General features: G+C 34.1%; 1 protein-coding gene across 7 annotated transcripts; it reads right to left on the reverse strand.

Annotated features, from left to right (window-relative positions):
• Positions 1 to 457: 457 nt before the first annotated feature.
• LOC131159169 (arginine biosynthesis bifunctional protein ArgJ, chloroplastic) lies at positions 458 to 23,383 on the reverse strand. 7 transcript variants are annotated; one of them, XM_058113875.1, is made up of 17 exons: positions 22,977 to 23,383; positions 22,485 to 22,610; positions 22,079 to 22,202; positions 21,791 to 21,864; positions 14,613 to 14,657; positions 14,320 to 14,370; positions 14,163 to 14,231; positions 13,873 to 13,931; positions 13,536 to 13,605; positions 12,939 to 13,019; positions 12,769 to 12,855; positions 9,042 to 9,164; positions 7,821 to 7,883; positions 5,841 to 5,918; positions 5,602 to 5,747; positions 2,384 to 2,454; positions 458 to 847 (listed from the first exon to the last, which is right to left on the reverse strand). In XM_058113875.1, exons 1-17 carry the CDS (start codon positions 23,034 to 23,036, stop codon positions 765 to 767), a joined length of 1,410 nt encoding a protein of 469 aa, XP_057969858.1. In that variant the 5' UTR covers positions 23,037 to 23,383; the 3' UTR covers positions 458 to 764. The 7 variants fall into 7 exon arrangements, with proteins under 7 accessions (XP_057969858.1, XP_057969856.1, XP_057969857.1 ...); XM_058113873.1 differs by having other exon boundaries at positions 12,939 to 13,037; XM_058113874.1 differs by having other exon boundaries at positions 13,533 to 13,605; positions 22,977 to 23,363.
• Between the last annotated feature and the right edge of the window lie 814 nt (positions 23,384 to 24,197).

Here is a 24,197-nt window from a genome sequence, read left to right on the forward strand (position 1 = left end):
GAAATAAAATATGAAGGATTTTACTTTTTTGTGTTTAATCTAAAGTGTGAATGGAAATAAAAATATATCAAATTAATGAAATTTGATTCTACACATTATTAATAATTGATTTTCAAAATTTTATAGGGATTCAAATAATTTGCATTATGTTTTATCCTTCTGTCAAGAATAAAAAAAAAAAGGAATTTTTTTCTTTCATATTTTTTTGACATCTAAACTGTTAAAAATGATATATTTTTTAATATAATTAAAAACTAAGTAAACTTAGATGTTAACAGTGCAATTAAAATTTTATTTAAAGTCAGATGTAACCTTAACCATAATTGAAGCTCCAGCAAGACTCATTTTTCATGGCGCTAGACTGTCAAAAAAATGACCTATGTTTTCACTACCCCACTGGGATTTGATTTAACACCCTCATTAGTTGCAATGAGAAGCATATGCATATGCATGTGCATTTAGTTGAGACCATTACTTTTATTCCCAGAACATTTTACATATATCGGTCATACATTGGCACAAATACAAGTCTGAAGCAGGGAACTTCAAATGTGTTGAAATGTCATAGACTTACTATTCCATTGCTCCCTTTTTTCTACTTTAAAAACAGGTTAACAATGACATCCTTGTCGCTGTTCACAAGTTTTCTGCAACTAATATATTATTATAAAACTGAATTACAAAGCAAAGCGTGAAGCACTGAAGCTATAGAAGGGAAACATTATTGAAAAGATGCGAACCCAAGCTACAAGAATAATGCTCTTCTATGTCGTGTATTCTGCATTTATTTTGACATAATCATAACTTAAGTCACAGCCCCATGCAAATCCACATCCCGGCCCATTACCTGTTCAGAACAACAAATTGCATATTGTTTAAATTTGCAACTAGTGTGCAAGAAGATTGGAGAGTTGGCATAGAAATGTGCAACGCTAGTTAGTCTTGACAGACATAGCATGCATGCATGACATATGGTTTTTGTTCAAGGCTATGCAAGATTGGATATTGATCTATTTATCATTCTGACAATGTTGAAAGGAGAGGCAATATCAGTTCAATCTCATAAACAGCTGGTTGACACTTCCTAAACCATTGGATAAGCCTCTAAGCTACTTTGTTCAGTAGAAAACAAAACCGAACCGCTCAACAAACCTAAACACTTGACTGCCAAGTCCAGCCTATATCCTGTTGAAATTAAAATTAATGATAAGTTTCCACATAGATGTGGATAATTGTGTAATAAAAATTCATATTTTTCTCATACTGCAACAACAAACTCAGACACTTGTCAACTTGCAAAGACTCTCGCAAGAAAACACTTCCAGAATGGATAATTTCGACAACCAAGAAGTTAAATCTTGAAGTTCTCATGTCTCAGTAAATCTAACTTACATTCTCTTTAGTTCTTCTACAGATAATTCCACAAAGCAGAGTTTAAAATTTTAATTTTGGTAATGCTTCATAGCATTTGCTTTGAGATTAATTATAATTTATTCAGATCTGAAAATCATTTCCCCAACACCATACTCCCATCCCAAATTGGCAACCATGGACATGACATAACCATACATAAATACATTGATATATTTTAGTCGTGAATTTACTTTTTCAAACAATATATACTATGGATAAGGCAGAATGTCAAATCATATAACTATGCACCATTAAGGTGTAAGAAAATTGTTAACATTCAACTTGCAAGGAAATAAAGGCAGGCAGGCAGTAAAGGGTTATGATAGATTTGCTGATAACAAAGGGTAAGTTGGTTAGAGGTTTGAAAGGTATACAGACAGCAATGGGGATTTAGGAATTGAGAGATCCAATGTAAAAGCACTTCTTTGGCTTCTATGATTGAAGAGTATGCATTTTTTCACTAAAGCAGTGTATCATACAGAATAAAACACATCTAAAAAGTAGGGGTGAGTATAATTTGGTTAAAACTGAATTAATTGAGTAAATTCCATTGGTTCTCTGTTTAGTTAAAAATTTATTTGATTTGGTTTGGTTTTCATTTTCCTTGAATTTCGATTTTCGGTTTTCGGTTCGGTTAATTTGGTTAACCGAATAGTATAAATTAATAATAAAGTAATTATATATTAAATATTAAATATTTTATATATTATTTATATTTATATATATTAAAATTTATATTTTATATATATATATATATATATATATATATTAAAATATTAAATCGATTAACCAATTTAACTGAAATTCGGTTTGATCGGTTTTGAGTTAAGTTAATACGGAATTTTGGTTAGGTTCATTTTGGTTAATGAGATTTTTTAACCAAAATTTTTAGTTAATTGACCAAATTAACCAAATCAACCGAATGCTCACCCATAGTAAAAAGTGTGCTCTATGCATTATGGAAGCTTACCGATGGATATGCGAATTCCAACTGTACCATGAGTCTCACCAGCTTTCCTAAGATAGTTACTTGCTGCAGACCTGCAACAAGTATTGCAATACTAAGAGATGGACAGCATAAAATAGAAGATTTAACTGAAAGCTATAAAGTGGAGATGGGTTGTGATTGGAAACATGTAACTGACCTCCGATCACAAATCTAATTCCACGTTCCAAAATGCAGTGACATTAAAAATTGTTGTAAATTTGGGAATAAAAAGGCCAAGGAATCTCTCTATTGCAAACAATCCAGTGCATTCAAAGTTGTATGAACACTTGCAAGTGAGGAATTTCTGTCATATTATCATTTTTTTTCAGGTCAAACACTTTGAAAACTGACAAGAATAAAGATGTCTTTTTCGGAAAAATATGATGGCTGGTATGTTTCTTTGACATGAAAGTTGAAAATAAAATGATACCAAGGTTCAATCCAATATCTCAGCATAACAGAAAGCAACCAAGTTTGACGTGGATAACAAATTATGAACTTCATTGAAGCACCCACACATAACGAGAGAAGTGGCAATAAATGTAGTCAAGATTGTCAATATGCTGAATGATAAATCCAGCAACATGAATATCAACCATAATATGATAATATTTGACCTTTTTTATCACATTTATGTGCCTCAATACAAGGAAAACATCAATTGTTGTCTATAACTGAGAGAGACATTCATAATATCATTGGCTCCTAGCAAAATGACAATGCCTTATGACTAGGGAAAAAAAAAAGTAGGGCAGAGCAATTAGTTCATGGTTACCCTTCCTAGGCATGACCATGGGCTTTCTTGCCTATAGGAATCAATGCTGAGAAGGGCCTAGACGGAGATGCCCCACAAACCATGGGCCGACCTTGGCGCTTGCTGTAGGGACAATAGGTACTCCTGGGGGATTCACCCATAAATGGCCACAACTATACCTAGGCCATAGTGTCATCAAGTTGAAGGCCTGAGATCAAGGGTTTCTAAAATCCAGTCACACCACAATCAGAAAACTCCCCGCGGCAACAATACTAGGTTTCCTAAAAACCAGTTACACTACCATTAGAAAACTCCAAGTTGGTAACAATATCGGGCTTCTTCTTCTTCTTCCTCTTGATAGCCGTCATTGTCCTTTTCTTCTTCTTCTTCTTCTTCTTTCACTGTCACTATTGTTTCCATCCTTTTCTATCCTTACAAGTGAACATTCTTTTGTTCTGGTGGAAAACCCATTAAAAGATATGAAAAGCTTGGTTTAAAAAAATAAAAAAAAAACTTGTTAACTGTAGTTTATCCATTGAAATTCATTTAATATAGCAACATTGAACATTTTAGGAGCCATTTGGTATCATTATAAAAAATAGATCAAATAACAATAAAAAAATATGATTATAATAATGACAACACAAAAGAATACAATTAGAAAATGATATAATTAGAAATTAGATATAATTACTTTACTTCATTATTATATTTTCAAATCTACTAATTTTTTGAGCTCCAAGATCAATTCTATTGTATTTGAAGGTTGAAGATAGAAAAAGATTATTTTGAATGATTTCTATTATTTTCTCATATTTTTAGAAACTTTATCAATACATATATATATTTATTTTATTTTAAACTCACATGCCAATTTTACGTTAATTTTTCCTGTAAAAATATATGCACACAACTATTTAACTCAACAAAGTGAATTTTTAAGATTAAAGTACCACTCCACTGAACTAAAAACCATAAGTCTAGTTCAGCAGTCGCCACAATGACAACAATTGAAAATTGACAGCAAGGACTGAAAACCAGCTATACATACAAACTCAGTCCAGCCACCTGTTTCTTCCTTGCAAAACAATGGAAAAATGAAACAGTAATAGAGATGATACTAAACAGCCCCTTAACATATAGATAAGATCACACTATAAATTAGTTTTAGTTATGGATATAAATCCTTATTTAGGTAGAGTTAGCCATATTCCCTTAGAAAATCCACATGAGAGCTGATATGGGATGGTTGTATTTGAGTTACCAAAATGGTTACGTTATCTCATTTCCAATTAAGAAGCATTTAAATTTTGTATTTTATTTGGATAAGTAATTAATAGAAGAATGGATTTATATTCATTGATATCGCCACTATTTAAAAAGTCTACATTTTGCTCCTTACAAACACATACCATCATATTGACCCAATCAAAGTTTTATGAGGTTCTACTAGAAGTTTCTTCAATTTACTAATAATCTCTTCACTTTTGTTTCTCTCAAGCCTCAATTGATGTTGATGTCCAAAATTAATCATGATGCTTCTGACTCATGATGCTGCTCCAATTTTCTATCTTAAAAACGGAAGTGCTGCTTGGAACTTGGAAAACATGAATGCAGGGAAAGCAAACTATGAAGGAATGTACTTTTTCTAGTTTAATAATCAAGGAAAATGAGAAAGAAAAATAAAATATACAGCAAACCATCGAACAATTTTTTTTTAAAAAAAAAATTATGTCATTCATTACCTTTAATTTTCAAATTTTCATTTATATTTGAATATTTTTCATTCTTGATCATACTTGAGATAGAGAGAAAATACAATGAGAAATTGATTTCCATCTTATTTTCTTTTCTTTCCCTTTTCTCTCACAAAGTCCCTAATCCAAATGGAGCCTAAAGGATTTGGAAATGTGTGATAGGAATGTGTCTTACAGAGTCCAGTATTTCTGATTCAACTTCAGGAATCAATCAATTTATTAAACTAAGGGAGTCAAATTAATTTATTGAATTGAAGGATGAAAATTTGGTGTTTAACAGCCATTTATGTATTGCTAGGTCCTAAAGACTGCTAAGGGAGATATCTCAGATGCTCCCAATTCACAGCTGTACTTCCTGATGATGGTGGTTAGACTGCTATGGACAATGTAATGGTCACATGGGAAAAAACAATTAAAGTTAACATATGATGGCCTATTGGCCTGTATGTTTTTTGGATCCGAAACCTTTATCTGAGAAGAAGGTTAGTCACCGAAAAGCTACAAGGCTCAATATAGCAGAAAAATTAAAGGATAAGAAAAAGAAACAGAAATAAAATTTTAAAAAATAATAAAAAAACTAGGCCCTTCATCATGATCCAGGTCAAACACACCCCCTTATTTCTTTCTCTCCGAACCAAAGCATGAAACAAATCCTAGATTTTCAGCACTAAAACTAGATGTTATTTTACCTGTCAAATGGGAGGGGTTGCCCGCCATCCATGAGTAGAATATCTCCAAGAAATATTTGGAGGTTGTTGGGGTGGAAAGGAATCCCCGCATAACCAGCAGCACATGCAATGCGTCCCCAATTTGGATCTCTGCCATACACGGCAGCCTGGCAACAAAATTTTTATGTTGAGAAAAGAAAAACCCAAAACAAAGGATTAAATGGAACCAAATATAACAGATGTTTGAGAGATTATCTTGCTTTGGTAAGTGAAGAAGAAGCCACTGAGCGTGCAATCTTAGCTGCTTCAGCTTCACTGTCTGCACCAGTTACCATGACCTGCAAACCAAATTAAGAATTAGCCAGAAAAATTTTATTTCTAAAAGAAATATATGCTTGACTTTGCCTTTAAGAAATGAAATTCCATACAGTTGGCAAAATCAACTTTGTAAAATGAATCAAAGCTAATCAAGGTCAATTCTGGATAAACTTGATTAGAGGTTTGTTCAAGTTGCTCAGAACATGAACAAGTCAAACTGAATTATACTTCTGAGCATGTTATCTCAGAAGTTGACTTCAAGCTTAAGCTCGTATTTTTCAAGAGGATTCGCAGCATGTCAAGCCTCATTAACTCATGTGGGAAAATGAACCCGCAAACAAAAACAATCTTGAATGAGGTATTCCGAACCAGGGATGGAATACAAATTTTTGAAATATAAAAAATATTAATTATATTATAATAATAATGCAACGGGCTCCATCTTCTACTTTGCAGAGGTTATATAGAGGGCGGATTTGGTATTTAGATATTATTTGTATCAATGATTTGGCCCGCATAAGTGAATAACCTACAGAAAAGAGGGCTACATTTTGTCTTTGCGGACTGGGGATAAAGGAGAAAAGGGGTTCATCCAGAAAACCGCCAAATAAAATGCTGCCCAAGCCGAAATATCACAAGTACCACCTTGTACTGGACCATCACAAGGAAAGCTTGACCCCCTATTTGTTATAACAATTCCAAGAAAAGAATAGAAAAGACAATTTCACCATATTTTTTTAATAGGAACAGGACCTATCACAAGAATATTTTTTTTAATGGCCTCAAGGTTATGGGCCTTGCAAGCTACCAAACTGCTCTACCCCGCGTTGAAGTAAATCAAATATATGTTAATGGAAATGTTCACTAATAATAGTGGAATTGATTTTTTTTCATATTTGGTGAGCATCTGGAATAACTAGTGGCTCGTGGGATTGACATGAGGGGGCAGGGATGGCTAATGTTTTTTGGTGTAGAGGGAATCGCACGTATATGGGGGGATGAATCGAGATAATTTTGAGTCAGATTTTTTTTCCATAATGGTACGGAACAATAGTATAAATAGATAATTTTGAATCAGATTTTTTTCCATAATGGTAGGGAACAATGGTATAAAACAAATTTAAATCAAAAACAAAAAATAAATAAAAAAATGCGGATATGGTCAAATGGTAAAATTTCTATTTGCCAAAGAGAAGATGTGGGTTCAATTCCCGCTATCCGCCTCCTGCTAACATAAAACGTCAAAAACTCTTAGCCCAGTTGTAGATTGGCTCATCTAAATGCTTGTTTGAGCATGTTCAAGATGCAATCAAATATATCTCAATCTTATTTTGAAGCTTTTTATTTTTCTAAGCCAGGCTCGAGCACCATGTGACTCAGTTTGAGTTGAGTTGTTTAAAATCCCAACACTACAATTACAGATATATTGAGAAAACAGAACGTGTTGCATCAAAATTTTCAATAGAGTCAAGACTAAAAATTTGGGTGAAAAAAATTACAGGACATTAACTTTCAAAACTACATTTCAGATCACAGAGAATACTCATCAGGAGAAGTTCATAAAGAATTTTCTCGGATCCCAGAAAAATAAAAACAAAGACAATAACAAAATCATTAAGATTGTAGGACTGTCCAACATATCAGGAGATGAAAACTGGTAGAAGGAAGAAATCGTGCTATTCGAATTGTGCACAAGCATATTCAAATTTGAAGTTCCTCAATCTCATTAATAAAAAGAGAGCAGAAAAAGAGAACTTTTTAGAGCTCAGCGAGAGTTTTTCTAATCAATTGGCTAATTGGCTTTGCACCAAGAACTGGCTACAGTATACCAGTAGACTAGTTGCTCTTTAAAGAAGTAATAATTCAATATGCCAAATGCAAGGCTCAGAAAGCATGAAGGATCTTCAAGACGAGATGCAGACCTCAATTAGACATGTTGCTCCTTCCCCATCCCATGCTATTGATTTTGCAAGACCTTGCATCACCTGAGAAAGGACTGGCATTAGAATCTGAAAAATGAATGTAAAAGAGGCAAAAACTTTTAATGTGGACAATGTGCAACCTCTTATGAACAAAAAATCACATACTTCTGTATCCACCTTTTTAGGCATTGGATCATACTGAAATCTTAATCATGAATAAATATATTGTCCCAATGTCCCCTAAGGAGCAGCTGAACAGTTTGATCATGGGACATCCATGTTGGGGGGGTCCAAGGTCCAGAGCAAGGACTAAAATTTAAAATTTAATGGGAAATTTGAAGGTCACAATTTACAAAAATTTTGATTTAGCTGGAAATATCGACTTCAATTTGAAGACAGATTGGAAACTTATATGGAAACTATGAAACTTCGGGAAATATTAAAATAGATGATTGGGAATAGTTTTAAAACAAAATTTTAAAAAAAAATCCAAAATTTGCTTGTTCTTATTTTATTTTCAATTTCTGAACTTCCAGGCAAAAAATTTGTTAAAAAAATTGAAATGCAATTTCATTTCAAGCTCTCCCAAAACCCAAAATTTCACCAAAACTATCAAAATTTCAAGATTTTGATCCAAACTTTAAGAAGGAACAAAGAGGAGTTGGAAATGGGTGAAGGGATGGATACCCCCCTTGTGTAGCCCATGTCCAAAGGGCTCTCGCAGTGGATCAAAGGAAATATATATATAACAGCAAAAGCAAATATATCATATCCCATGTAATAAGAAAAAAAGATATCATTTTGCTAAATAGCTGTTTGTTTGATGCAATCAGTTCCTGAAGGAAGTCACAATGAAAAAGTAAATTTAAAGAAAAAAAAATTATTTTCCCCAAAATAACATAAAATTTATGTTAAAATAAATAGTGAAGTGATCTGAGTCAAAGAAAAAAAAAATATTCCCATTAAAGATTAAAAGACAGAAACAAACAGAACCTGTATAAAAAGAAATGTGGCAACAAATGCGTGTAAGGTATATTAAAATTATGCAAAAATGGTAGCAACTGGGTGTCAAATAGGAAACACAAAAAACCATTCTTCAATGAATGTGTTAAATGGATAAGAATGATGATGCAAAACAATGTTGTAACAGAACTGTTCTACATACAGGACCACATTTTTGGGTCATAGGGGACTAAGATTTGAATGGGCTGCTAAACTTACTGCATCAAGAGATGATTGAAGTTGTTGTGCTTCACAGCTGTCCAAAGAAGATATCTTCGTTGATCCAGACAGTCCGCTAGCCAAAGCAACAACAGTATCATTTGTACTGCTATCTCCATCTACCTGATGCAAATCCAGTTCTGACTCAACTTTAGACTCAAGTTACAAATCCACAATGCTTTTGATTAATTACTATGCATGCAAATTTCCATACATCGAGCATGAATGCCAAAGTTGATACTATATGAATCACATTATTTACAAGATAATTCTGTACAAATGATGCAGTTTTGCATTGAGATGATTAGTCATTAAAAGCAAGGAACTAGCCAAATTTTTATAATCTATATCATATGAAAAACTGAAACTAATCATTAAAAATAGGGGAGAAGAAAAAAAAATGAAGCACACAGGATTTGAAGAAATTGTATCTCTTTCCTCTCGGCCACTCTCCATTGCTTAACCATGGTTTTTCTCAGATGTCTGCCAGAACTTAATAAGAAGTTTGAGGGGAAGACAGTATGATGCAGCAAGTATAAATTTGACTACAAGGTTGGGGTAATTTGTATAATATTTTGGGCTGTAAATGGAGTCAAAATTACAACGTGCAAAAAAAGAGATTATTCGACCAATCAAGCAAAGATTTTGTATTTGAAGTGCAGAAATTAAACTAAATTATCCTACAACCAAGGTTTTAAGTTTTGAGTTTGAATAAAATTTCAAAGCTTCAATAGTATGAAAATTTTTTATCCAAGTTTCATTTGATTTTACAATTGATGGAAATCAATAGTAAAGCATGGAACTTTAAAAGAAACTTTAGAAATTGTTAATAAACATAATAATGCAAGATTTTGAGCCAGAATATTATAAATAAAATACATCAATGATATGTATGTGCAAAAACTACACTATAATAACCATATTAAAATCACTCATATTCAATTGGTATAAAAAAGGCTGGGCCTTTTTTTTCCTAGGCTATAAAGGGTAGGCCTTGGATCAACAGTAAGGTTGCTCCCTTGTGATTGGGTGGTCACAGGTTCGAGTCAAAGGTAGCCTCTCTAAATAAAAGCAAGGGTAAGACTGCATACACTGTGACGACCCTTCCGCTACCCTAGCAACATGGGGAGGTTTGTGGCCCAGGGACACCCTTTATATTCAGTTAAAATATATGAAATTCATAAATCAATAACATATTAGTCATAATGAAAATAAAACTAATTTATATATAACAGGTTGAATAAAATGTTGTAGCAATTGTTTAAGTCCAATTTCCATAAAATTTTAAGAGTCGGAAAGCTATCATTCATAACCTTCATGTAGTACCTTTTCTTTTCAATAACAAAGATCTTTTAAAACAGCATTATCTATTTGAATATTGAATCTTAATCACAATTTCAAACAAAATTGGTTCCACAGAAAAAATTTCAACAAATTCCCTGAAATTTTGAGATATTAATATATTTTGGATGATTTGAGAAAATTTCAACAGAAATTTTGGATGATGGAAATTTACTGACATTTCAATTTCAAGGGTGACGGAAAGTGAAAATTTCAGTGGAAATTTTTAAAATTTCAATGAAATTTAAGACCATGAGCACAACATTGGTCCATCCATGCTGAATCCCAATTTGGACACTCATGAAACAGCACAGCTTTATTTAGTTCAAAAATGTTTAAAAAATAAATTTTTCCTTTCTGTTAAGGGATCTACTACAAGATATTTATTTTTTCCGTCATTTTATTCCATACTGTCCCAAACATACATAAAAACTCAACGCACAGGTTAAATTATTATTTATGAACAAATTCATGAGCACATTCACAAATGACCCATCTATATTTAGGGAACTTTATGTGTCCTTCCTAATTCATGTCAAAACATGACGCACTATCAATGCTTGTCTGTTTAGAAGCACTAAACAAATTGTGCAAATTTATCATATGTGCATATGTAAAAGTTGTAAAACCACGGGGTCCCCCTTAGAAGCATAAACTTTAAGGGTGTGTTTGGAATCATTGTTTTTTCTTATTTTCAGTTTATGTTTTTTCCGGATGCAAAAATGAAGCTCAAAAACAAGTCTGGTTTTGTTTTCCCCGGAGGGCCCAAAGGAAATCTTTTCCCTAGTTTCTGTAAAACAAAAAACCACAAAAGTGGTTTTCAGTTCATTGCACAACGAGGAGAGGCAGTGACTTGTTAAAAACATGCACCCTCCTGGGTTTGATTCCCACCCCATGCGGCTTTTGGGCCTTTTTTCTCCCCTTGTTTATTTCTATCCAGGGCTTCCAAGAACCCCTTCATTCAAAACAAGCACCCACTCCCTTCTCTGTTTTATTTTCATCCAGGGCTTCCAAGAGCCTTTCGTTTGCAGCAGCCATAGCAGCCCGCATCAGCTGCAACAACCTGTAGCAGCCCAACAGCCTGCAGCAGCTCTCTTGAGCAGAACACCAGGAGCAGCAGCTTCCCCTTCATTCACAGTAGCCACAACAGCCCGCAACAGCAATTAATGGAGCTTTTCGCTGGTTCATGTGGATTTTAATTTGGACTTAATTTTTGTTTTATTAAAATTAGATCTACTATATTATTCCAATTAATGTACACTAAATCTACATTAAGTTGTTTCAACTAATGTAAAATGTAGATCAAAATTAGATCTGCATTGTCTCCAGCCAATCAGTTATATTACATTTGTTTTGATCCATCAAAATTTATTTTTTATTGCAATTAATGGAACTTTCTGCTGGATCATATGGATTTTAATGTGAATTTAATTTTTTGTTTTGTTAAAATTACATCTACTAGATTATTCCAAAGAATGTAAATTAGATTGAAAAATTTGAAAATAAACAATGAAACAGGCTTCTGTATTTCATTTTCAGTTTAAGAAAAAACTGAAAACCTAAACTGAAAACAAACAACCAAAGAGGTTTTCTGTTTTTGTTTCAATTTTAGTGATAGAACCAAACAGGTTGACAGTTTTCAGTTTTTAGTTTTCATTTCTAGTTTTCAGTTTTTATCTCTGGTTTTTGTTTTTAAAATTTTTGACAATGATACCAAACAGCCCCTATGTCGCTTTAAGTTTCTTGGACCTTACTCATGGATAAAAGACCCTCCTACACTAATGATGTGGGACATCTCTCAAGACGACTCCCCTGTTCACACTTGTCCTCCCCAGGACCAATCCTTATAACCCTTACTAATTGGGCCAATTGAGTTCCTAAAATCTTACATAAGAAGCCATCACCCAAGATAAGCATAAAGGGAAATCTGGAATATATTGCAGAATTGAGGCCACCATTGTGTGGGTAGCTGAAAATCATAAGCATGACTGGAACACAGAGATCCCACATTATGTGCATCTAACATGCACTAAATAAGCAACATTAGCTAAACCAAAAATTTGCAATAACATGGAAGAAGAAGAAAACAATGGAAGTGATAAAACCCAGACAAGAATCTTTAATTGACAAGTTCATGACCCAAAAAAATCAATCGCAGCGGACAAATAGAAAGGTTTAACATTTCGTTGAATATTATACAATAGAATGCATTGTGCATCGTTAATTTGGTGGCAAGAAATTTATTAAGAGCACTGTGTTAGGTCAATCAAAATATGTGCTTCTTAATAATAATTGGCAAGTCTAAGCCAATTTGCCAGGAGGTTCAGCAATTAAAACCAATAGATCTTGGAAAAATAAACAGGACAAAAGAAATGAGATTACATACAGTGATTTGGTTAAAACTTCGGTTTACAGCAATCTGCACCATCTTTCTCCAGACTTCACTGGAAACCAATGCATCAGTTGTTATTACCTGGAATGAAAATCACTATCAAAAATGGAAAAAGAACCTCCACTATCCAGAACAAGAAGAAAGAAGCATCAAATGAGACTTACACCAAGCATGGTAGCCATATTTGGATGGATCATTCCAGATCCTTTTGCCATTCCTCCAACTCTTATGCATGTTCCTCCAACCTGTTGAATCCACCAACTCTGAGAATAGTTTATTTTCATGGAAACATAGGGAAAAAAGTAAAAAAAAAAATCATAAAATTGGAGAATTGATGCCTAATGTAGCAATTTTGACCAGTAAGTTGGAAATCCGGCCCAACTGATTCTGTTTTCGAAGATGAGGGTTCCTGCTTGCTCAGGATTCAATTCCCAATAGTATCTAATTTTGCTGTTCCCAAAATTGAGCATTTATTCCTTTTAAAGTCCACAAAGCCTGATCTCAACTGCTGGGAATCAGCTGATAAAGCATTAGACCAAGGACAGGAATGTGCAATCAAGTATTGGCACACACACACGTGCAGGATATCAATTGAGCATCAATATCAATGCCCACCAGAAAAGAATTAAGCTATAATGTTTATTAGTCTTTCACCTGCCCAGTATCTAGTATCCATACCAACATTGGCCAATGCAGATACATCAAATTGGCTGATATAGACAACACTAACATTCACTGAAACTCACATAAATACAAAGTACCTGAGTTTCAATTGCCACACTCTTGCTCACAAGATCAGTGGTTGTTATCGCCACTGCTGCAGAATCTGCCCTGTACATGCCCACTGATATGAATCAAGAATGTTTAACTAACAAAGAGTGCAGATGAACACAGACAAATCAAAAAGACATCTGAAGAGGCATGCTTTGAAGAGAAGAAGAATTAAAACCCAAAAAACAAAGCAAAAAAGGATATTGAAAATATCTTAAAAATTGAAATTTATTTGAGAAAAATAAACACAAGGTTTCATCTCATTATAAACATGAAAGCAAGAATATTTGCCAAGCTAAGAATCAAGGATAGTAGCCCAAGAGATACCCCTGAATAGTTGATGACAGAGAATTAATGAGCTTTGGAAGTGACCTGAGAAGAGCCTCCTGCATATGCCATATACCATTGAAAGAATCAATCATGTAATATTGAAAAGTTAAGCAACAGAATACTTAAAAAGATATCTGGTCAAACAAATATCCTCTGAAACTGTCCAGCTGAATTGTTTGGTTTTCAAGATGATATGAAGCATATGTTCATGAATGTTCATGAGCTGAAGTTGTATTACATGTAGAACAAATGTACACGAAATGGGGATACTATATCTCCATAGTCACCTTCTTTATTCTTTGACCAATTACACCAGTGGATTCAATCAATACTTCCTCAGGCCTCATCTGGAGCAGCTATAGCAGCCATAAACGAGCAAACATGTATTATACCAGAAAAGGAGAGCCACAAGAATGAGGTGCTTGACATTCTAAATGTTCATACCTCAGCAAGGGCATTTGCACATTCTATTACATCCTCATAACCAGCATTGCCCTAGAAAATCATTTAGATACACTCTTAGCCACAGCACACTTATCTAATATAACGATAGGAAATTATGAAATTGGCACAAAGAAAGGCAGCTAATCCACAAATAAACAGGAAAAGCATTATGATTTAATTCTTGGCCAATTATCGGTGAACTCAATATATTGAAGTAGCTGAACATATTAAGATATACACCAGAAAAAGTTCATGGAATTTGACAATCACTGAGCTATCCCGCCACAACTTACTGTTGCTGCATTTGCTTGACCAGCATTTATTAATACCGCACGTGCCTAACAAGTTACACATCCAAGTCATCAGCAATTACTTAAGGAATTGTAATACAATATGAAAAAAAAAAAAAAAAAACTAAGACAAAAATATTGAAAAGCAAATGAATAAAGTTGGTGGCCAAAAGGGCAGCACCATCTTATTTTCTATTTCCAAACACAAATTCACATTAGATGACAGATTTTACATATGATAAATTTGTTTGTAAGAACTGAAATGATCAATGATCTTGCTGGTCCCCAGAGCATGATGGCTAAGATCCCTAATGCTAGGACTCTTCATATCACTTTGGACTGCTTGTATCCAACACTTGATTGGACTTAAGAATGGGACATGGGTATTCCTGAACTTCAAAATAATGGGACACCTATTTGTTTGTGCCATCTTTGTGTGTGCCTGGTGTTTATCCCGATCTGACCAATGAAAAAGCTACTTGGCCTAGGAAAATATTAATTGAATAGTTCACGCCTCAAGTGCAAAAATAAGCAATCAAATATGGCTGAGTAATTTTTAAAGAGAGCAACCTGGCCAGCATTTTACATATGTATGCCTTGAAGTAATCATCTCAGCTAGACACCTACAAAGGTAATCAAAGCTTAATCCATTAGCCAACCAACACAATGACTAAGACATGGTAGCTTGTCTAGACAAAAGTAGCCAGGCATCACCTAAGTCTATCTGTCACCCAAAAGCCATGTCACCAGAAACAACGGGAATTAGGTCACCTAGGGTCTATCTGTCACCCAAGAGCCACGTCATCAAAAACAAAGGGAATTAGTTTTTATCAAGATGATACTTCAACTGCATTCCATGGATAAGTGGAAATGATTACAATATAGTTCCAATTTTGAATAAATCTTGGGATTTGAATTGTAAGGGATAAGGATCATGGTCTTAAATTTCCACGAAATTGTCGAAATTTCTGATTTCCGTCACCCTCGAAATCGAAATGGCAATCGATTTCCGTCTTGCATAATTTGCATCAAAATCTCAACAAATCATCCGAAATTTATCGAAATCTCGAAATTTTAGCAAAACTTGTCAAAACTTGAACTACGCAGTGATATTTCCTCGAAATTTAAATGAGGGATTTAAGAGTGAAATGATATTTCTCTTTTAATTTATTTTATTTATTTTTATTGAAACAAATGATTATTACAAGTGCTTTTGAAATTGTATGAAAAAATAAACATACAACAACATTTTATTTAACCATTCATTTCTAAATTATCATTTTTTGTATAATAAATAATATTTAAATAATTTATGAATTTCATTTGGATTAGCTGATTCACTAAATATGTTTCATGTACATTATCTTACAAATATGTTTGATGCACATATTATATTACAACTTCTCCACCTTATATTATTATGTCTATTAATCATCTCTAAAGCTTCATAAAAGAATTTCATGTTTTACTAATGATTTCCATTATTTTTTCTAATTCAAATCGAAATTGACATCGAAATCGAAATTTCCATCGAAATTTCCGTATTCTTGTAGCTTCAAAATTTGAATTGAAATAGAAATTTGAGACCTTGATAAGGATTAGATGGTTGAGAATCATGAATTCCTTGAGAGCTTAGGAGTGGATTATACAAATTTTAGCTTTAGTTGGGAGTAGATATTATCTTTATCTTCATTTTTAACTCGACTTGTTCTTGTCATTATAGTCTCCAATGGGTTTAGACTGAGCCAATTAGTATAAATAGGAGATGGGGTTCTCATCTGTAAGCATCTTCCTCAACATCAAACACATGATTATGCTATCAAAATGTAGCAACTTCTACTCATGGCCCTGTGCCATTATATCTCCTCTCTCTTCTTCTCCCCAATCTCTAGTTCTCTCTTCTCTCCTTTCCTACCCCTTCTAATCTAAATATGTAACCTCTATTTTATATCACTCTTTCTACAATTTCTATCTTTTCATGATTCTCCATATCCTTGCCCCTATCTTGTAAGGCTCCCTCGCTTGGTAGGGTACCCCACACCTTTGAGGCGGTCGATGTGAGTTCCCAATTATCTCCTAAGCTCTCATCTCTTTATATCCTTAGCTTTTCCTTGATGCTACGTTTGGAAGTATGAATTTGAGACATTGGATTGGATTTGGGTGGATTTGGACAAATTCCAATGCAATTTTGTATTACATCTTATCCACATACAATAACAACAAGAACACAACAACAACAACAAAACCAAGCCTTAAGCCCCACTAGGTGGGGTCGATTATATGAATCTTTTTCCGCCATTTTATGCAATCATAGACCATTTCTTTTGACAAATTTAGGGCCATTAAATCCTTACTCACTATCTCATTCCAAGTTATTTTAGATCTACCCCTACCCCTTCTACTGCCCCTCTCATGGGTAGCTAACTCACTCTTCCTCACCGGCGCACTATGTGACCTATGTCGCAAGTGCCCAAAGCATCTGAGTTGTCCCTCCCTTATCTTATCTTCTATAGGAGTTACACCTAACTTACTGTGAATATGTTCATTTCTTAATATATCTTTCAGTGTTACACCACTCATCCATCTAAGCATTCTCATCTCGACAACTTTTACTTTTTGGGTATTCTGTTTCTTCATTGCCTAGCATTATGATCCATATAGCAGAGTTGGTCTTATAGTTCGTCCTACAAAACCTCTTTTTTAATTTTAAGGGCATTCTATGATCACAAAGTACACTTGAAACACTTCTCCATTTTACCCAACCTGCTTTCACTCTATGCATTACATCCTCTTCAATTTCTCCTTCAACTTGCATAGTAGATCCAATGTATCGAAATCTACAAGTGTTATTTATTTCTTCATTATCAAGTTAACTTTGTCTCTGATATTCCTCCTACTATTACCGAAATTACATTACATATATTCTGTCTTATTTCTACTTATACTAAAGCCTCTAGATTCCAAAGCTTCTCTCCATAATTATAACTTAGCCTCTACTCCGCTCCTGATTTCATCAATCAATACAATATCATCTGCAAGCAACATATTCCATGGAACCTCATTATAGATACTCTTAGTCAGTTGATCCATTACTAAAGCAAAAAGATAAGGGCTTAAAACAGATCCTTGATGTACACTAGGGGTGAGCAAACGGTCGGTTCGGCCAAATTCGGTTAATTGACCGAATTAACCGAAATTTTCGGTTAATGATTTCTGATAACCGAACCGACCAAACAAAGGAAGCTCACCGAACCGAACCCGACCGAATTACCTTTTTGGGTAATTCGGTTAACCGAATTTAACCGAAATAATTTGAAATTAATTATTAAAAACAGAATATAATTATAACTTTTTTACTAATTCGAGCTTAATTAAGCATCTCATCTATTAATTTTATTAATAAAAAAGATATTTTGGTATTAAACTATAAGAGTAGAATCACTAGAATCATTAATTATCAATTCGGTTAATTCGATTAACCGAATTGATAATTCATATTAACCGAACCAATAACTGATTAACCGAAAATTGGTAAAATCATAACCGAACCGAACCGACCCTATTTCTTGACCGAACCGAACCGACCGACCGAAATTGGTCGGTTAATTCGGGTTTCCCCGAATTATGCTCACCCCTAATGTACACCTATGGTGATTGGAAATTCTCTAGTCTCTCCATCTATAATCCTTACGTTAGTCATTACTTCATTGTACATGTCCTTAATGACATTAGTATACCCACTACACACACCTTTTTAAAAAATAAAAACCATCACAAAACTTACCTAGGTACCCTATCATATGCTTTCTCTAAGTCAATAAATACCATATGCAAGTCCCTCTTCTTTTTCCTAAACTTTTTCATTAATCTTCTTAACAAATATATAGCTTCTATAGTAAATCTCCTAGACATAAAACCAAATTGATATTCTAAGACCTTTGTTTCTAGTCTTAATCTTTGTTCAACTACTCTTTCTCACAGTTTCATCATATGACTCATAAGTTTAATTCCACGATAGTTATTACAATTTTGAATATCTCCTTATTTTTGTATATAGGTATTAAAGTGTTTTTCCTCCATTCATCTCGCATTTTCTTAGTTTTCATAATTGTGTTAAATAAATTAGTTAACCATATAATTCCATTATCACCTACGTATTTCCAAACTTCGATTGGGATGTTATCCGGTCCTATAACTTTTCCATTTTTCATCTTTTTTAACGCAAACTTAACTTCGTTAACTCTAATTTTGCGAATTGATATCATATTTTGTCTTTTCCTCGTTTTTCAATTCTAAGTTTAAGCCTTCTATTTGGTTTTCATCAAACAACTTATTCAAGTAACTTCACTATCTTTCTTTTATGTCTTCTTCCATAACCAAGACAATATCATCATCACTTTTTATACATTTTACATTACCTAAGTCCTTACTCTTTCTTCCTTTAGTTCTAACAAGTTTAAATACATCTCTTTCCCCTTATTTTGTATCTAATTTATTATACAAATTATTAAATGATCCATGTTTAGCTTCACTAACGGTCTTTTTTACATATTTTCCTGCCTCTTTATACTTTTCAAAGTTATCCATGTTTCTACATTTTTGCCACATTTTATACCACATTATTTTTGTCTTTACAGCTTTTTGGACATCTTTATCCCACCACCAACTTTCTTTGCTACTCAACAAACTTCCCTTTGAGTCACCTAAAATCTCTTTTGCTATATTTTTAATAGAACTAGTTATCCTACTCCAAAGAGTATTAGTATCTATCCCATCATCTATAGTACAATCACCATATTTGATCATTTTATCTTTAAAATTTATTATATTTTCTCCCTTTAGGTTCTTCCATCTAGTTCTCTTACACTGATTTATTTTATCCTTTCTCTTCCATTTTTCAATAAATATATCCAACACTACGACTCCATGTGTGCTTAAGCTTTCATCTAGAATAACTTTACAATCATAAACAATCTACCCTCTTAGTTAAGAAAAAATCTATTTGACTTTTATTTTGTCCACTTTTAAAGGTTATTAAGTGTTCTTCTCTCTTCTTAAAGCAAGTATTCATTATAATAAAACCATATGGCATAGTGAAGTCTAAGATCATCTCCTCAGGCTCATTTTTGTCTCCATATCCATATCCTCCATATATCTTCTCATAACTTTTATTATCCCTTCCAATGTGTCCATTCAGATCTCCTCCTATGAATATTTCCTCAATCCCTGATATGCCCTGTTTAATACTATCCATACCTTTTCAAAATTGTGTCTTAAGATTTTCTGCTAAGACTACTTGAGGAGCATAAACACTAATGATATTTATTATCTCTTGGCCTAAGACCATCTTTATTTTGATAATTCTATCCCCTACTCTATTTACATCTACAACGCTATCTTTAAGTTTTTGTCTACAATAATTCTTACCCCATTCTTATGTTTTTCTTTTCTAGTGTACCAAAGTTTAAATCCTAATTTATCAAATTTTCTAACTTTCTCCCCCACCCACTTAGTTTCTTGAAGGCAACTTATATTAGTTTTCCTTCTAATCATTGTGTCCACAATTTCCATACTTTTACCCATAAGCATCCCTATATTCCAAGTTGAAATCTAATCCTAATCTCATTAGCTAACTTCTTTACCTGCCCGTGTCCAGAATAATGTAAGAACCCTCACATATTTGACACCATGCCCAGGCATCAACACAGCGCATCGCTTTGGAGCGACGACCTAGCCCACCCTTACTCACTTTTCGCTACACTCGAATGATACAAGTGCAATGCGTCGCTCATAGGGGAAGCCCCAACAAATATTCAGCAAAAATTCATATCATACTGATCTAACAAATTTTACGCTAGCTATCAACTACCTAACACAACGTTCTTCCTTTACCCAGGCTTGAGACCGACTGTGTCTGAAAAGATTAGGACATTGCGTGCATCATAGGTAGCGTTCATATCCAAATCCAATACAAATCCAAATTCAAGACCTCTCCAAAAATGGAGTGAAAGTTGTTTACTTTATATAAACACTCCTAAAAGTAACTTTTGCACATGCCCAAGTACAATTGTACCATTCTACATGGAAAATTCCCTCTAACATCCAAACTGGCAGATCCAATGTCCAAAGTAGTGAAGGGGATGAAAAAAATACGATATAGTGTTGATGGAGATATCAACATTCATAAAGAAGGAAAAGTGTGGGACTATAGGAAATGCTAACAGAGACAACAATATAAATTTAGTATTTGGGCCCTCCATTATCAACCCTCCTCCTCCCACACGAAAAAAGAAAACAAAAGTCACATCATTCTTAGAAAAAGAATGCAAATGAATGTGCTACCTAAATGGTACAAACCCTGGGTGTCAACAAGCATATAGGAAGAATGTGCAAATTGAATATTGTTCATACAATGATAATATTCAGATGCAGTACCAATGATAAAGTTCAACATGTAAACACAAGAAACTTACAACAATACAACCATTCACTACCACGAAAAGTTCTTTGGGGCTCAAAATACTCATGTCATATCTTCACTAGAGGTGAAAACATGAAGCAATATCAAATTATCTCCAACAAGGGAAGGTTTTTCTTTTTTCTTTCCTGTGAGCTAATAAACATCTAATTAGTGTTCAAGATCTCAAATTCTTGATGAAAATAATGATATATCATCAATACAAAGAAAAATATTGAACTTTTAAAAACACATAGATTTCAAGTTTTTTTAAAAAAATTTGTGGAGATTTTCCTTATTTTAGTGCCTAGTAGTGAGTATTTGTGTCTCACTTTCCAAGTCCAATCAAATCTAGGAAAGAGGGTACTCTAAGGTGAAGTGAAAGGTCCAATTATCATATGTTGACAAATAAATTGCAATTTTCATTTTACCATTGAAACTCCTAAATATTGTATAAATGGATAATGGATTTAGAACCAATAAATTTCTTGTTTGTGCAAAGGACAAAAAAACATATAAATCAATGCATCCAATCCAGCTCACTACATTGAATTAAGGAAATACATCTGCAGTCAGGAAGATACGCTGAATGTAAATAATAATCTAACCAGCAATTTCAAACATCTAGTGCTCATGCCTAATTAAAATTTCTCCAATTTTTTGCCTAGCAGACTTTATCTAAAAATTATTAAACCATAAAGAATGTCATATTGCTCTAACATACAGTTTTTGAAATGTCCAACGCATTTTTGCAGTACGCCACTGGAGCAGCTGCAACAACATTTGTGGTAAACGCACCTGGAAATAGATGAAGATGGAACAGTCAACTATTAGAATATTGAATCCCTAGTCAAGATATTCCTGTTCAAATTGTCTTTGCAAAATCTCAAAAACAGATGACTCAAAAACTTAATTTTTTTTATATGACCAAAAAATATAATACCCTCTCAAACAAATTAACAATCATTAATAGAAAGTTACTCTATTTTGTTTCCACAAACTGAAATTTCACCTGCAGACACAGCATCCACATCACACGTGACAAGTGCAAGATCGGGCTTTTCTCCTTTAGCCCGCAATCCACCATACAGGCCGGCAGCTTTGAATCCCTGTGCAGCAGTAACTCCCCCAGGAATCTACAAAGTAATTACAGACGGTACGTGCTAGCATTAACGGAAGTACAAATTGTAGACTATCGGATGATTCAGATAAAAAATGTATATGCTAGCATAGCATTAGAATCGTTATACATTATTGATGCAATTTTTACCAAGAGCTACAATATACCCTCAGAATGGCCATAGTCCCTGTTTAAACATCAACCCAGTGACAACATTGTACGGTTAGACACTAGACATTCAGATTTCATGATCATCCAAGTACGCCTTTTGACGTACAGTATGAAAAACAGCGTTCACCTGCTTCCAAGGTCCTTCAGGGAGAAATATGGGCGCCGCTGGTATGTCATTCGATGCCCCTTTCACACTTGAAGAAGCAGCAAACACTCTAAACTCTCTCCCCAAAGAGCCGAATGATCTCTGCATCTGCAAAACAGTAAATTTCTTTACAGTTTCTTTGGTTCCAAGAAAGACCACAAAGGAAAAAAAAAAAAAAACAACTAAGTCATTAAAATTGTAAATTTTAAATCTGCAATTTTTCATCAACTGGGAACTAACAGAACTAAAATCTCAACACTTCACATCCTAGCACAACCGTTTGACTAAGATGAGTTCGAGGGTCTTCGATTTTTTCGAGCACATCAGGTAACAAAAGATCCAGACTTTAATTTTATTCTCCTCAATCCTCAGCTTTCTGAGTATCCAAACACAATCTAAAGCTAATGACGAACCATTACCAATTATCAATCTTAGCGATGAAATAGAGAAGAATGATTTCGACACGAAACAAACCTTTCGGCCTCTGAGTTCAGGGAATGCGAATGACGCATGCTGAGGAACGCACAAGGGCATCTTTGCAAGAAGAAGAAGAAAGGGTGCGGAATAGTGTCTCTGGATTTGGTAAAGGAAATGGAACGCTTTGGAGGGTTTTGTTCTTGAGCGCCAACTGGGGGTGGATGGCCAGAGACAGAGAGAGAACAGTGTTGAGGGTTTTGCAAATGTGCATTATATATTCAGCGGCGAATATTAAAGGGCGGGAGGGATTCGAGAAAGAGAGAGAGAGAGAGAGAGAGACAGCGAGAGGAGCGACTTGAGTGAGCGGAGCAGCACGCGATCTGAAGTACAAAACTCAGTTGCGTGGGGCGAACGCCCTGTCGTGCGGTCGTCTGGTCTCCCATCGCAAACATAAGCCATTGGCTACCTCCACTTTTTATGTTCCTTTCCTAGAAATAGAATTACATTCTCACCGGTGGCACGTTCTCCCTCCCAAAATAGTCAACTTTCTTTTCTTTTATTTTTTTTTTTTTTTTTTTTTTTTCGGATATACATGAAAACTTCCGACAAGCACTTCGGACCCCCAAATACGGCACCAAATCCACGGGACAGCAGCCTTCCCCCCTTATTCACCGTCCAAGTAAATCAGATGCAGTCACTGCTTCCGAGCGCCAGTTGGACATTCGACAAATCCGAGCCTAGAACTCATCTCGTCTTACCATCCACGAGACATGTCATGCTCTCGCTTCACGAGTGCATCAACCAGGATTCGAACACACAATCCTTATACTTGATTGACAGCGTCTTTCCACCGCACCATGCCCGTGGGGCAACTTTCTTTTCTTTTTGTTCGAATTCACCGAAACTGCCATTTTTTTTTCTTAAATAGGCTTTTTACTTTGAAAATTAAAAATTTTAAAAGTAAAATTATTGAATTTATACTATATATTAAAATACATCGTTCTTACTTCAAAATTATCCAAATCTCAAATCTTAATTTTTTAAATTTTAAAATAAAATTTCATTGCTTGGAGATTTAAATTATTCATTCTCAATGGTTAGATTGTTTTAAATTGTGTTGGGCAAAATTTAATTCATAACTCAACTCTTTTTTTTTTTTACTTTGCCTTAAAAGTCTCTCTCCCTCACGATTTTTCCCTCTTTGCATCTATTTTTTCATTAAAGTACCATATATCATGCATCTTCCTCCCCCTTCCCTATGTGCATATAATTTTCTTT

The sequence above is a fragment of the Malania oleifera genome, chromosome 7, assembly GCF_029873635.1.
Source record: "Malania oleifera isolate guangnan ecotype guangnan chromosome 7, ASM2987363v1, whole genome shotgun sequence".
NCBI lineage: Eukaryota > Viridiplantae > Streptophyta > Magnoliopsida > Santalales > Ximeniaceae > Malania > Malania oleifera.

Coding starts and splice junctions, on each gene's coding strand:
- LOC131159169 (XM_058113873.1), bottom strand. CDS start 23,036: ATGCCCTTGTGCGTTCCTCAGCATGCGTCATTCGCATTCCCTGAACTC. Junction 12,856..12,938: donor ATATGGCTACCATGCTTGGT/GTAAGTCTCATT, acceptor TTTTCATTCCAG/GTAATAACAACTGATGCATT. Junction 7,884..9,041: donor TTCAATCATCTCTTGATGCA/GTAAGTTTAGCA, acceptor GTCCTTTCTCAG/GTGATGCAAGGTCTTGCAAA.